This window comes from Chiroxiphia lanceolata, chromosome 5 (assembly GCF_009829145.1).
Source record: "Chiroxiphia lanceolata isolate bChiLan1 chromosome 5, bChiLan1.pri, whole genome shotgun sequence".
Lineage (NCBI taxonomy): Eukaryota > Metazoa > Chordata > Aves > Passeriformes > Pipridae > Chiroxiphia > Chiroxiphia lanceolata.
Window position 1 is genome coordinate 55,442,528 of NC_045641.1, and position 15,316 is coordinate 55,457,843.

The 15,316-nt window shown below is 42.1% G+C and overlaps 3 protein-coding genes across 3 annotated transcripts in view; 2 read left to right on the plus strand and 1 right to left on the minus strand.

The window, feature by feature from the left end:
* Positions 1-2,762, plus strand: part of ALDH1L2 (aldehyde dehydrogenase 1 family member L2) — a 37,239-nt gene extending 34,477 nt beyond the window's left edge. Inside the window, 1 exon segment of the mRNA XM_032688756.1 lies at positions 470-2,762. Coding sequence (XP_032544647.1) covers positions 470-525 — 56 coding nt within the window. The 3' untranslated portion in view covers positions 526-2,762.
* On the minus strand, positions 1,715-6,175 carry C5H12orf45 (chromosome 5 C12orf45 homolog). The gene is made up of 4 exons (XM_032688757.1): positions 6,063-6,175; positions 5,285-5,371; positions 3,864-4,000; positions 1,715-2,934 (listed from the first exon to the last, which is right to left on the minus strand). Exons 1-4 carry the CDS (start codon positions 6,130-6,132, stop codon positions 2,752-2,754), a joined length of 477 nt encoding a protein of 158 aa, XP_032544648.1. The 5' UTR covers positions 6,133-6,175; the 3' UTR covers positions 1,715-2,751.
* Positions 6,176-9,224: 3,049 nt separating this feature from the next.
* Positions 9,225-15,316, plus strand: part of SLC41A2 (solute carrier family 41 member 2) — a 48,096-nt gene continuing 42,004 nt past the window's right edge. The window contains exon 1 of the mRNA XM_032689193.1: positions 9,225-9,325. The gene's annotated coding sequence lies outside the window, so the exon portion shown is untranslated. The remainder of the gene's footprint in view (positions 9,326-15,316) is intronic.

Here is a 15,316-nt window from a genome sequence, read left to right on the forward strand (position 1 = left end):
CAAAATAAAAAAGGAAAACCAAATTTCACTAACACAACAGATTTTTGCCTTTGGAATCTCCAAAGCCATTTCCTGAAACTGAGTGATGGTAATAGGGAAAAAAAAAGATTACTGATTTTTACACAGCTTCTCTACACCTATAAACTTTAACACAGGCAAAGCAAAGTTCATAAATTCATCTATGAGCCCTCAGTGGCCATCTAAAGACTGCTGCTGCTCCAGTCCCAGCTGGGGGGCTGCTTGTTAAATTCCAGCTCTTTTTTCTTTCCACATCTGTTGGGTTTGACCTCTTCTTGTCAAAACAGTTCTGTAAATCTCAGTGGGAAGGTAAAGTAATTAGTTCCCATTGTTTTTATGGACTCAAATATTTGCTACGGTATTTTAAATTTTTTTCTTAATAATAGTTACAGCCTGACAACATTCTCTCATTTAGCTGCTATTCTAACAGGGGAATATTTTGCTTGTACAGGTGAAGAAGCTCTTCATGAATATCTCAGAACCAAGGCTATCACTGTGGAATATTAAAGTAATAGCTTCACTTGGGAAGTGAACTTTCAGCAGAGTTTGAATCTTGATGACTACATGAAGCACTCAACACCATGCCTAGGATATGCTGTCTGCAGTGCTACAACTAAGCAAACAAAACAAAACACTCATTCCATGGATAAATTTCTATAAATCAAATCCAAACTTTAGTCTCATTGACAGATAAAGGCTTTTTGAAATTACCCTCAAATTATTTAAATTATGCAGCAGCAACAGTTGGTAGCACAATTCCTGCCTCCCCCCCCAAAAAAACCCCTAGAACATGAATCAGTTTATTTTTTTTAATAGAACTGAAGAATGAGTTCTCACATGCCTACTTTGTATTTCTGTGACATAATACTTACATGATCATTTTAAATCATTAGTCATTAGGCTTGAACTAAAATATACTGATTATGCCATTTTTGCTATAAATCAGTTCAAGTTTTACAGTAGCAATTAAACACTCTGCTCTGGTGATTCTTCAGCAGTACAAAAACCTTTGTGCCATACATAAATCAATGCAAGAAAGTGCACTTACTATGATCTTTGTATAGTACATACAGAGTTCAACATTGGTGTTAAACTATGCATATCAAGCTAAAGTTACTGAAAATATTTTCTACCTTTTTGTTGATACAGAATGTGTGATCTGCCTGCAATTTGAAAGGTGATTACATTAACAGATTAAAATCACTTCTTGTGTCTGTGCATATGGACTGTTATCACTCTTTCATACAGCATGATTATTATTTTGTATTACATACTTTCGGGGTTTTTTTATCTGTGGGAAAATCTCCTGTAAAATGACCAAGGTAAGATGTTGGCTTTAAAACTTTTTTTCCATTGGAAGAAAATGTTCTATAGATTGAAACCTTATCTAACAAACTATGCCTACTAAGACTACTTGCTCTTAGAATGCAACACCACCCAAAGCTTCATCTGATCTGTGTGCTGCCATTAAAGGTAGCAGTCTTTGATTCCCATCCTTCCCCTTTGCTAAAATATTCAGTGGTTTAATCATTTAATCCCAGTAAATCGTGTCTTCATTCTGTGTTTAAGTCACATTGTGAAAGGAAGATCAGAATCCTTGTTGTTTCTTATCACAAATATTACAGAAACAGATACTAAAACTGGAGCTTTAAGTATGGGATTAAAAATAAATTTTGTAAATAACTGCAGGCTTCAATTCATGACATTAAGTTTAATATTTGAGCAAATACAATATAGAAAATTTTACTTTAATGGTGTAGAAAATACAAAGTTTCTTTAAGAAACAATGACATCCAGCATGACAGACACTTCTGAAATGCAAACCAATCTATGAAGTAAATACAACAGCCCAAATCATTGTATTTGATCCATCTGAGGTAAGTATGAATGAGACTCACTGATCCTAGTTTCAGAATTGTTTCAAGCTAACCTAAGTACAGGCCAGCTGAAAATTCACCTTTTTAACCTTCTGACAGTGACAGTGGTTAACCAAATGGAGAGAATGGAAATGTAGCGGGGAAAGTGGGGGATGAAAAGTGTAACTTAAAGCAATTGTAACACCCCAGAGGCACAGTGGACCATTTGAATATGGAGGTTATTGGCACAGCCACGAATGTTTCACATGTGAGCTTGTAACATTCCCATAAAGGTGCAGAGCTCAATGCAGAAAGAGAGTAAGTAATCCTCTGCCATGGCTGTCCTTACCCTTGCTAGCCCAGCTGGAAAGGACCTCAGCCACTGCTCTGGTGTTCAGCAGTCATTGTCATGAATGCAATGTAGACATACCTCTGAGGTACTTTATGATAATGTTTAATATGGAAGACATTGTACATAACAATATAAAAACAAAGCTTTTTTCCTAGTTAACTCTTTCTTGCCCTTGAAGTAAAAATGTCTATCATACTATAAAAAAAGCCCTTTTCAACGAAGGAACAGAACAAGAATTTTAACTTAATTCGTTCAAGTGATCCTTATTCAAGCTGCTTTCTCAGTCTAATCTACTACAAAGTCCATGTCCATGTTTTTGGATGAATCAAATCATACTTAAATCTTCAGAAACCCAGCCTCCTTCAGTCATGAGTTGATCCTGAATTCACCACAAAAACTATAGCATTTCACACGATCCTGAGAGATGCTACACTGGGAAACAAAACAGTTTTAAGGGCCAAGTCTTCAAAGTGAGCAGACATGAGCTGGTTTGGTTGGGTTTTTTTAAAGTAAAATAAAATGGATTTACTCATTCACTTTGCTGTCCAAAATTTCTATTTTGCCCTTTTCTCCCTTTTGCTTAGGAAACTTAATGTTGTCTATTGTCACTTCATCAGTGACAGAGTCATCTTCAGATTCCGAGTCATCTTCTGAAGTTAGCATCTCCTCATCTGTATCAGAATCACTCAGTTCAACTACAGCCACATTCTGAAAAAAAAAAAAAGACCTTGGTTAACATATTATACATTTCTGTATCACTTCTATCATTGGAGTAAAACATAAAGCAAACACATGAAACATCCTACTACCATAAGAAAACCACAACCACAATATGAAAGACTTTTGGGTTTTCCTAGGATTATGACAAATATCACGAAGAGATGCCTAAATATTTAAATTGTAATTTATCTTGCCCTATAGCAAATATAAGGCCTGAATCCAACCAGTGGCCAGTAAATTTTTCTGACAGCTCACACACCAAACCCCAGGCTGCCTTATCTCTGCCTTTTACCTTGTGGGTCTGCAGGCCAGAAGGCACTTGGCTGGGTCATGCACATACCACCTTCATATTAAAATTTTCTTATCTAAGCATGTGGCTGCAGCACTTTAGTTAAAACCAGAAAGAAAATATTGATGTGACTGTGAATAAATAGACAAATACCAGCAACAAAGGATCACAACAACATAACAACTTTTCTAAACTCAAGATCTATAGTCAGTCCTAAAAACACTGACAGAGCACAGCTTAAAGCCAGTTACTACTCTTACACTAAAGCCTTGTTATGCCTTACTAGGCATACAATATAATTGTCCAGTTTCTAAACCAAATTTTCCTATGAGATATTTAAAGTAGAATTTGTGACTTTTGATTCAGAGTTGCTGATTCAAAAGTATGTCTTACTCTGGTCCTAAACTACTCCATCTTCAGTCATTCAATTCTGCAAGTTTGAAAACCAAGTTGTAAGTATCAACCAAATAAGCATTTTTATTATATCTATGTTTTGCATTAGCAGATCACAGACTAAAATGGTAAAGACCTCACCTTATCTATCATATTAGCTCATTCTAAGATCAGAGAGTTATTTTAATCACATCTAAATTTACTTTATAAAATTAAAAACATAGTAAGTACTTACCATTTCTATAACTTTTTCTGTCGCACTGTCTAGATTTTCAATATCAAATTGATGAGCTGGTGCTGTTATCATTTTTCTTTTGAGCTCATCATTTGCCTGGGCCATCTGTGGTAAAAAGCTCTGTACTCGGTCCAAAACTGAAACAATTATGACATATATATATTCAAAAAGATGCACATCGGTTTTCACATTTATACCTCAGAAATCTCAGCCATTAAACAGATTCCATTTCAACTGTAATTTCCAGCATTCTACAGTATTTAAGATGTTTTAACAGAAGCATTTATTAAAGTATTCAATTTTCCAAGACATAAACAGCAAAAATATATCGGATCTATTGGTCAGCATTTGGTGCAGGAAGAAGTCACTTCAACAATTCCACTTGGATTCTTAAAACAAAATGTGACTACTTTACAGAAAACTTGCTTTCAAATTCCATGGTTTAAAACACATATTAAATGCCATCCTGAAGAACTTCCATATCAGCATTATCTCCAATGGAAATATAATTACATCCTCTTTTCTTCCCTTTTAAAGTATAGTCTGAAGGTCTCAAAGAAGATGGAAAAATTAGCTGTAGCACAGATGCTATGCTAGACTAATGAAAATCAACATAATTAACAAAAAGAACTCTGAAATTAAGATGGTGAGAGAGAGACAGATGCTCTAGGTCAAAGTATGAAGCACTTACTCTCTACAGAATTATCCCTCTAAGCTCAGTGGGACTTCCCAAGAATTTTAAGGTAATCAGTGTCATTAGGAGAATCACACTCATTTCCCTTCCATGGAGGAAAAGTATGTGTTCCACCTGCCTCAGAGTCTTTTCAAATAAACTTTGCTGCACACATGCAGGTGAGCCAATCACTAGTTCTCTTTCTTTGAGAAGAGGTAATATTCCAGATGAGCCCCACAAAAGTCTAACAGGTATAATGTACCTTTGAAACACTGTCATCTTTGTAGAGACTCTTATCCAAGAAAGAATTTGATCTAACAATTTTTTTTGCTATTACTTTTTAAATTTCAGCTCAATCACAACACAAAAATACAATAATTTGCCAGGAGTCCATTTTAAACTAAACGCTTTTATACAACAGATATATCATACTGAGAAATTACTTCTAAAAAAAGTAAGAAGCCCAGATCAGGGAAAAAAAAAACCAACAACAACAATCCTATACTGAAAAAGAATAATCTGTCCCTAAAACTTACAGCTGTAATGCCTAGCATTGCAAAATATAATTTACATCTAAGTTACATGAATAACCTGCGGGACATGGAACTGCAGTGGAGGACCTAGCACCAGTAGAAACTGAACACAGGAGTTTCTCCCTTTACCTATGCAAGGAAAGCACTGAAGAAAAGGTTATGTCTCAGATGTTACCTACTCCTTGACACTGTTCCAGTAACAAGCTCCTACTTACCACTGCTCCTTGGCATCCTGACTGTCTGTAAAGTCGTGGCCTTCTTGCCGCTACATTTTGAATTAATCAGCAAAATGTCTTCGAGCCCTGCAAACAAACAAGTATTACAGTGCTTAAGCTGACAAGTTCTCTGTAATTGTCATCTGCTAATGCAGCTCTTGAAAGAAAGAATACAGGGCTACATGGGCTGCTGGCCTGGTCCTGCAGGCCACTTCTTACAGACTCATGCTGTATTTGAAGTATTTACCCAAGATTTATTGAGAGTTACAACGCATTGAAAACCGACCTGTAATATCCCACAGCAAAGCACAGCGAGATAAGAGCTAAGGCGTGCTAGTCACACTGATTTAAACCCCTGTGTGATGAGAACAAGCCACCAACAGCGGTGCCAAGGACCGACACTAACCGTGGGCAGGAGCAGCGCCGTGAAATCCAAGCGACGCAGGGAAATTCAGCATTAATCACACACGTTAATCCCCATGACCGCCAACAGAGCCATCCGCCCGGTATCAGTAACTAAAGCGAAGCTTTCTGCCTTTTTAACATTGTTTTTTTGGTTCTCATAAAAACGTCGTTACGAATGTCGATATTATTTAAACGCGGATTTCCCCCACCACCACCACCAGCTCCCCATTATTTACTCCGCATTACCGTAGCCGTGCCCGGGAAAGCAGCTCCTCAATACACGAGGGACCAGTGGCGCACCAGCGGCCAGGTGGGCTGGTGAGCCCCCTGCCTCGGGCTGCCCACGATCCGAGCCCCCGCTCGCCGCCCTCACCTGCCCGCCGTCCCACGTCCAGCAGCTCCCGGGACGCTCCCGGAGCCCCCGCTCCGCCGGGCCCCGCCATGCGCCCGCCGCCACGGCAATGGCTCCGGCCGCTCCGCCGCGGCGCCGGCAGCGCCCCCACAGGGCGGGAGGAGCACGGCGGCGGGGAACTGCGCGGGAAGGAAAACAGATCCCGCTGCAAAGAAAAACAAACAAACGAACAAACAATAACAAAACCAAAAACCAACAACAAAACCGCAAACACCCGAACAAAAAAAAAAAACAACAAACAACTATTTTGAAATCGTTGTGAAACGATCAAGGGTTGGACTCGATGATCTCGGAGGTCTTTTCCGACCCGGCTGATTCTGTGATTCTATGATTCGAACCTTCTGAAATGCAACAAGGGCCCTGCACCTGGGGAGTAATGACCCCAAGCACCAGCACAGGCTGGGAGCCGACCTGCTGGAAAGCTGCTCTGAGGAGAAGGACGTGAGAGCCCTGGCGGACAACAGGCTGTCCATGAGCCAGTAGTGTGCCCTTGTGGCGAGGAAGGCCAATGGTGTCCTGGGGTGCATTAGGAAGAGCATTGCCAGCAGGCTGACGGAGGTGATCCCGCCCTTCTACTCAGCCCTGCTGAGGCACATCTGGAGTGCTGTGTCCAGTTTTGGGCTTCTCAGGTCAAGAGAGACATGGAGCTCCTGGAGCGGGTCCAGTGGAGGGCTACAGAGATGATTAAGGGACTGGAGCAACTTTTTTATGAGAAGAGACTGCAGAAACTGGGCCCGTTAAGCCTTGAGAAGAGATGGCTGAGAGAGAACCCCATCATTGTATATAAATATGTAAAGGTGGGGTGCCAAGAGGATGGAGCCAGGCTCTTCTCGGTGGTGCCAAGCAATAGGACAAGAGGCAATGGGCAGAAACACAGGAAGTTCCACCTGAATGTAAGTAAGAACTTCTTTACTGTGCACTGGAACAGATTGCCCAGGGAGGTTGTAGGGTGTCACTCACTGGAGATATTCAAGAACCATCTAGACACAATCCTGTGCCATGTGCTCTAGGACAACCCTGCTTAAGCAAGGAGGTTGGACCAGATGACTGATTCTGTGATTTGGCACGAAAAAGTCCATCCCACCACCTAGAAGAACCATGAGCGTGTGGAACCAAGCTGCCAGCAGGTAACATCACCTGAATGCCTGCCAGTAGCTGCTTGTCTCTGAAAACTCTCCCATTTTCGTTGTCAGAATTTGACAAATGCACCTAAAATTAAATTTCAGAGCCTGAGGGAGTTTTAATCATCTTTTGGAAAAGAAACTTACACAACCAGCAAGTTCAGTTGACATTGGCCAACCTGTTATTCAGGATTTGTTCTGCAGTTTCTGGCCTTTATCTGTTTATACTCTAGACGATGTGAAAACTGTAAAAAGAGAACTGAATGGTTCATAAGAAACGAGATTGGAATTACAAGCCGAAAGTGAGAAAAAGTAGCAATCAGGTAAGTGGTGTTTATAGGCCCTCATTGCAAAGAACACAGGGGGGAAAAAAATCCAAAAAACAAAACAACAAAAACCCAACAAACCACCCAGGTCCCAGTGTCTTGGCATTAACAAATCCAAAGCAGTAGGAGGCAAACCTTCTGCAAGGCCTCTGCAAGAGACCTTGAGCCTCAAGTGAGTCTGTCTGAATTTGCGCACAATGCAATATAATAGTGTGGGAACCTCAAATACTATATTTCATCCATGGGTATTATGTGATTTCAGTGGAGGGAGGGGCATAATGCTGTCAAGGAACCTGTAGTAGGGAATGATGAAAGAATTGCCCAAGATCACCAGACATGCAATTAGAAAAGCCAGAAATAGCAGCCTCAGGTGTTATTCCCAAACCTGAGGTTTATACTCTAACCTGTTGGCAACAGAGGCAGATGTGATCATTATCTGATTTGCAAGGTGGCCCAACTATGTATCCACACTGTGTAACACGTGAGCACACACAGGGCATGGATATATATGGTTACGACTAAGGCAGGGAAACAACCAGATCTGTAGCCCAAATTCCCAATACATTCAGGGTTGAGACAGCTGAATTAATAGCTCTGAGGTTTGGGCTGCTTCATTCATTTAATGCAGTATCGACTCAAGAGTTCAAGCTGATGCCATATATTTCACTCTTGTAGCACAGATTGTTTTGGCCCCAGTCCTGGAAATACATTTTCCTGTGCTTAAGTTTCTGCTTTGCCACACATCCCCACCACAGCTAGCGCCAGTTTATGTCAGACACTTGGTGACTTGCCTGTGCCGTCTTTTGTTCTGTCTGTAGAAAGGAAAAGGAATGCTGCAGGCTTGGCTGCTGTCACCATCATTAAATCCCAGTTCTCTTTTCTTCCTCTTTCTTCCCGTTCACCTCCCACTTAAGGCACGTTCACTACTTCAAGTTGTTGAGGAACAATGAAGGAACAGTATAAGTAATGATAATAAATGCACAAATTTAGCTGGCTTGACTGTTTCAATGTATTAATATAAAGTGTGTCTCAAAACGGGAGCCCAGCAAGGCCTTGGCTTTGTACTTAGCAAGGGAGTTCCCTGCGGACTTACATGTTGTGTGCAGGGTATACAGTCTAGCTGGGCAAAAAAAAGGATTCCAACCGACCCAAACACTTAAAAAACTAGATTCTTGAGGAAGCTGCTTTTAGCTAACTGGCAGGAAAGAGCTGACAATCTGGAAACAGCGGCTCTTGTGCTACATCGCCAAGACAGCTACTGCGAGTAGAAGCAAAGGCACCGCCACTGCCGGCCCCGCCCGAGGAGCGTCCCTGAGCCCCTCTCCCCAGCCCTTTGGTCCCCGCGGCTGCGGGGCACCGGCCAGGCCCTCGCCGAGGGAGGGGACCGAGGAGGGAGCAGAAGGACTCAGCTGCCACCGAGGGGACCGGGAGGGAGCAGCGGGGAGGGGGCGGCGGCGAGTCCCCCAGCGCGGGGTGACACGGCTCGGGGCTCGCCCTGCGGGGCCGGGCTGTGAGCGACCGCGGGCACCGCGCCCCATTCCGTCCCCTCGGCCGCACCCGACTCCTCCCCAGCCCCGCCGGGTCCGGTGGCGGCGGCGGCTGCTGCGCATCACGGGCCACATCATCGCGGGGGCCGCCCGCCCTCCGGCCGCTTCCGCGCCTGCTCAGTGGCGGCGGCGCTCACCTCAGCCGGAGCTGTCACCGCCGCCGGGCTGGTCCCTCCCGCCGCAGCGATGGAGCGCGGCCCCGGCGCGCCGCCGGCACCGCTCCCGCCCAGGTGAGGGGAGGGCGCGGCTCGAGGGGGCGGCGGGGCGAGCGCCAGCGAGGGCAGAGGGGCCGGGCGAGCCGGCGACCTGCCGCCCCGGGGGCGAGGGCGGCGGCGGGGGCCGCGGGCGGGAAAGTTTCCTCGCGAGTGGCGGAGCAGCCCCGCGCCCCCGGAGCTCCGCGCCGGCCCGCCGCGGTGCCGGGCTGCCCAGGGGGCTGTGGGGCACTCGGGGCCGCCGCCTCCCTCCCGCCCTCCTCCCCCGCGCGATGCCGGCCCCGGCCGGCGTTCGCCGGGTGCGGTGGGGCTCGTCCCCCTCCCCGTGCAGCGGGCCCCGAGCCGCCCGCCCGCCCCCGCAGCCTCCCTCCGCGCACTCCTTTCCCCCGCACCCCGCGCCCCGCAGCCGCTCGCCGGCCTGCCCGGGGTCCTGTCCTGGACCGCGGATGCTGCGGGCTTTTGGCCCCGGTACCCTGCGCTCCTCAGAGCCCGGAGCGCGTTTCATCATGTGCGCGTAATTATGCACTGCTCCAGGTAGCCCAGACAATGAGCCTTTTCTTTGGTTTCTCTGTGCGTGCACAAGACCTGCCCAACATTGCCGGTGGCCCTTATTCCCTGGCACTCTGTACATCCGTATGTGCGGGCAGTTCTGCTCCCACCTTTGCACCCATAAAAATATGCCAGACTCTTGTCACCGCGGTTGCAGTTGCTAGAGGAGCATGGAACCTCTACCCGAACAGCGCACGGACAGACTTCAACAATCATCTCTTTTTTTGTTTACAAGCATTTAACATGTGATGGTGCATTTATTCTCTTTCCATACTTTTCTGCCAAAACATAGAAGCTTTTTGTGATTTAGTCTGCTTTCTACTCTCTCATTATTTCTCAATTAAGTTCAGGTTGTAGCTGTCTATTTCTTTATTTTCAGGGAATGTTACAGTTTTCCTCTTCCCTGATCCCACTGTCCAGGATACAGTTGTGTGTCTTCCTCACTTACATTTGATCTTCTTCACTTACATAGGTTATAGACCACATTGTAATAAGTGGATCATATAAAATGAAAGAATTGTTTAGTCCTTAGGAAGAGTCCTAGCAATGTTTAGTAGATGTCCCTAGTTATCCTCACTTCACCAGTTCAGTAATGCGAGTAAAAAGACGAAAGCAGGTAGAATGACCTGTTTTGGCAGCATTCCCTACATCTACTGCCCTAAGAGATTGTGAAACTGGATCCATAAATGCTGCAGTATGACTGGTAGACACTTCAGAAGGAAAAATAGCAGTGTATAATTTTCTTTTCAAATACTTCTAGGATATTATCCACAAAAAACAATGTGAAGTCTGTATCCTAGTGCCTGAGTTAATAAGTAATTAATCTTTCCTTGGTGCTGACAGTAGAAAACTGTAATCAGGATACCAAATAGTACAGTTTTGACTCATCCTGGTAAGTACTTACTGGTTACTTAATCTAGAGGACTGCGTTATCTCTTATATTTCGTACTTTTCCTACCTGCTTTTGATGGGCTGCAGGATGTGATTTGCCTGGTATTTTTCACATTGGTATTCCATTTGGGTGACTTTACAACCTGTCCACATTTCACAGCCTTGCTACCTCGTTTCTGGCTCTGTTTTGATCTCTTCTAAACGAGTTTCCTTAGAAGTGCAGAGGCAAACCAAATCCTTTTCTCACAACTGCTTTTCTCTTCCTTGGGTCCAAAATCGAAAGCTGCCGTGTTCAGGAAGTGGAATGCAGCAGTCTCAAACTTGTCTGAAAATTGAGCCTGAGGCTGGCAGGTCTTTCAGTGTCTTACTCTCAAGAAGGCATCTGGAGGTTCTTTAGTCTATTTATTTCCCCTTATTATTTTTTCTTTTTGTTTCTCTTACTGTTAATTTAACCAGCAACTGCCATAAAATAAAGACAGTGCTAACCACTTTACTGCATAATATTTAAGAAATGCCCTTATATCTGCCTTGCATGCCACATTTGTTAATTTTCAGCCTTTCCCCCTATCTTTAATACTCAACACTAAGTATCTGCTGTAAATAGTCTTAGCCCAGCATACCACATTGGTTTCCGGATTCTACAAAATGATTAATGATAATACAGTCTGTTTGTTTACTCTCTATAATGCTGAGGTGATACAGTGTAGCTTTCCCTTTCGACTGATATGTCCCCTAGAGCAGTGTAAATGATTAGCCACGCTGTGAGAAGGGTATCAGCGGTACTGACACTTGTACGTACACACGTCACAGTAGTGGAGAGGAGGCCATGCAGATCCCTGTCTCACTTCTGCAAATTGTATTCTGAACTTAAAGAAGGCCCCCAAACCCTCATATTTCAAACTTTACAGAATCTCACAATTGTTGAGTTCAGAAGGGATCTCAGGAAATTTTCTATTCAGCCACCTCTGTTCAGTGTAAGGTCACGTAGAACAGGTTACTTGGGGCTGTGTCTGGTTTGGTTTCAAATATCACCAGGGATGGAATCCCTATAATCTGTTTGAACCAGTGCTCAACTGCTCTCATGGTAGAAAAACCCAGGTTTTTCTGAGTTCAAATTACATTTCCAGTGTTTCAGTTTGTCCCTGCTACCTCTCATCCTTTCAATGAGAAGAATTTGACTTCATCTCTGAAGACGCAAAAAGAGCCTTTCAAGCCAGAAAATAATCCAGCTTCATCTTTGCTTATTATGGCAAAATATTAAAGTTCTGTGTTTTGTTAACATTTTGTATTACTTTCCTGAATCCCTTTCCAAGGCTTGTTCTTCTACTGAGAGGTGTTTCTCAGATAGGCACATTTATTCAATTGTATTTTATTCTGTACTACCAAGAAGTGCAATGTAGAGATGATTATTGCTTTAAAAGAGCACCTGTAAAAAAACGTTGGAGCTTTTAGGAAAAATGGGGTTTGACTCTGGTGTTATTAGCTTTGGATTCTGTGAAAGCCCTCAGTATTACTTTGACAGGGGTTATCTTTTGGTTTTGTTAGCCACACTCTGAAAGAAATCAGAAATTTCCCTAGACCTAAACTTTGATAAATATTTGTTTTAGCCTTTCATAATGTTGACACTACAGAAGTTTCATGCTCGATTCTTCTCCCTTCCCCTTTTTTTGAAGGGTCTTAAAAGATCACTGTGATTTATTGTGTTCATGCTTTAAATAAATTATTGGCAGTCTAATCCCTATATGAACAAATTTAGCTGTAGAATCTATTCCCTTAATCCTGTTGATTCTAGATGTTCTTTAAAGCAAGGGAAAGTATAAAAGAAGCATTTTCTTTCCCATGCTTTTGAGAACTGCATTATAGGTGTGTCTAAAGCAATGTTAACAATTCTTTGGGCAATAATAAAGAGAGTTCTTTGAGCCTCTTCCTGAACAGTTACATTTTCTTTGTTATCTTCATCTTTCTCAGATTTATCAAGCCAATCAAAGGCAAAGGATGGGAAAGTGTGATAATGATCAGGTGTTAAGTTTCATAGCTGAAGTACCTGAGATTTTTCTAAAGCAGCTGTGCATTTCCAAAAGTCAGCATCTCTTCCAGGCAGCATTTACTTCTGCCTGTCCATTTTCCACATCGTATGTACTGTCTCCATGTGTAATTTTTAAATTGCTATGTGCATCAGTTGTGTTAATTCCTATGGGTAAAATTGGTTTGTTCTCTGTTAGTGCCTCATTTTTCAGTAACACATCTTCAGTGAATGGCAGGGTATGGCTCTATTTCTTATTTGTTTATGTTTGCAGGACTGTTTGTTTATGTTTGTGTATGTTTGCAGGACACAGAGAGAGGTAAATACACAGTAATTGTGGTATAAAATATGTGAAGGGAAATAAGAAACTATTAAAAATAGGTACTTAGGAAACAATAAAGAAGAGGGAATGATTATTGTCATAGTTTGGGCACAGCTCATTATTTTGCTTGTAGTGACAAAGACAAGGTGTCCTTTCATTTCACATACGTGCCAGGTATGATAAATCTGAGGCTGCTTCCTGGCTTCTCAAAGGATCTTTGTCTCTCTCTGTTTTTTTTATTTTAGTATTTCACCTTTTACTGTAACCTCCTGATTATATATCAAGAAACCAGATTCACTTATCTCCTGTTCCTACAGAGACTGGGGATGAGATTTTTGAGATTTTAACTGCCTTTCCTTCATATGAGTTACTCGAGTAGAGTTTGCTTCTTTAGCTCCTGTATCTTTTCTAGACAACACACAACATAGGCATTTTTCTTGTCAATGATAAAGCTTCTCAGGAAGTTCTTACAGTTCCTTAGATGATTTGCTGCATCTTGTAGGTGCAAAAAACCCCTAAAAGTACAGTAGTATTAACATCCTATAACTTAGGATGTGAAAATATTCACATTTGGAAAATTATGTTTGCTGGAACAGGTTTTTAGAAATTAATAGTTACATTCAGAAGTCTTCGTAGTTATCTTCTGTCTGTATGCTCTGAAGAAGTAATTACTCTTCACTGTATATTATAGTATACTTTTGCAACCTGAACAATTTTGTGATCCTATATTTTTCAGTTTATCTTCTTAAATTCTCATTTTCCAGCATTTATCCTTAGTTCACTTTTTGTCATGCTAAATCTTTTTGGTAGAAAAAACATAAATGACTGTCATCTAAACTGCTTTATAATATTTCAACTGCTAGCCTCTTCCTGCCTTTGGAACTTGACCAAATAATTTTTCTGTTCTCCTTTCTTTTTCTCCTTTTAAGAGCTATTTCTGTTTGTTAACACTTTCTCATATTAAATGAAACCACAATCTTCTTGAAAGATTTGTTTCTTAAAAAAAAAAAAAGAAAAATACAAACTTAAAAGAAGAAAAATCCATATGTTAGAAATATATGGATAATTAACACAAATATTTTTGGCTAGAGTTGCAGTTCCATGAGTCATGGTCTAGCACTCTGGTGATGTGACTGGAGGACATATGGGAGAAACCACAATGAGAGCCAGACTACTCTGCCTTGTTAAAGCTATCAGAAAATTTTCTCAATGTATTTTACTGTGGGTGGAATAAAATTCACTTGTTACTCCTTCCCTCTCTTAAAAAAAGATACCCCCCTCCAAAAAAGCCCGGTGACGTTGCTGTGGGTTTTGGTATGTGTCTTTCATCATGATCACTTTCACATCTTAATTCTACATCCCATTCTTCAATTCTATCATAAAGTCTCTCTAATCTGGATGTTTCTTGTGACCAACTGAAACTCAGCTGGCTAAAGTGATTCAAAGCTTTTCCCCTAGCAAGCTTCCTAAGTACTGTGCCACTTCCCATCATCATAAATCAGTTGGCAACCTTCAGCACCTTTGGCCATACCCTTCCTGAAATTTTGGGATTCCTCAGTTTCCATGAACTTCTCTTCTCTTGTATTCCTCTTAATCCTTCTGTAAAGTGAAGGATTGCTTGTCATAGAAGTTGATAATGGTTAGGTTGATGGTTTACTGTTACGTGTGCTCTAATAGTCTTTTTTTATGCTTTTTTTTTTGTTCGTTTGTTTGTTTTTGTTTTATGTAGATAATGCCACCCTTGGGCCAGGAAGAAACAGAATTGCCTCTTCTTGTTTTGTCTCTTTGTAGCGCTTAACAGAGCACCATTTTGGCCTGTGGTTAGAGCTCCTCTGGGATAGCAGCAAAAGTTGCTTTGTTATTCATAATTAAAGTGTGTGGAAACCAGAATTGAGGCCTTGGAGTTTTTATGCACTTAAAGGTTCAATGTAGCACAATCTGCTACAGAGCAGCAAAAGATCTTCGTTACTTAAACTCCTCTGTTGGTCTTGTGGAAAAAAAAGATTGCTCTTTCTTGCAAAACTTCTTTCTAAATCAGGCCATAAACTTCGTTGTCATTTTTAAAATACTCATTTCATGGTCAGAACTCCCTTGGATAAAGCAAGTGATAGAGGGAAAATCATCATGTTGCTTCTGAGTCATCTCTTCACTCAAAAAACCCGAACCAAGTAATTCTATGAGCAGCAGGAATTTGAAGTTGGTTTGCTCTGACCATATAGGAGTG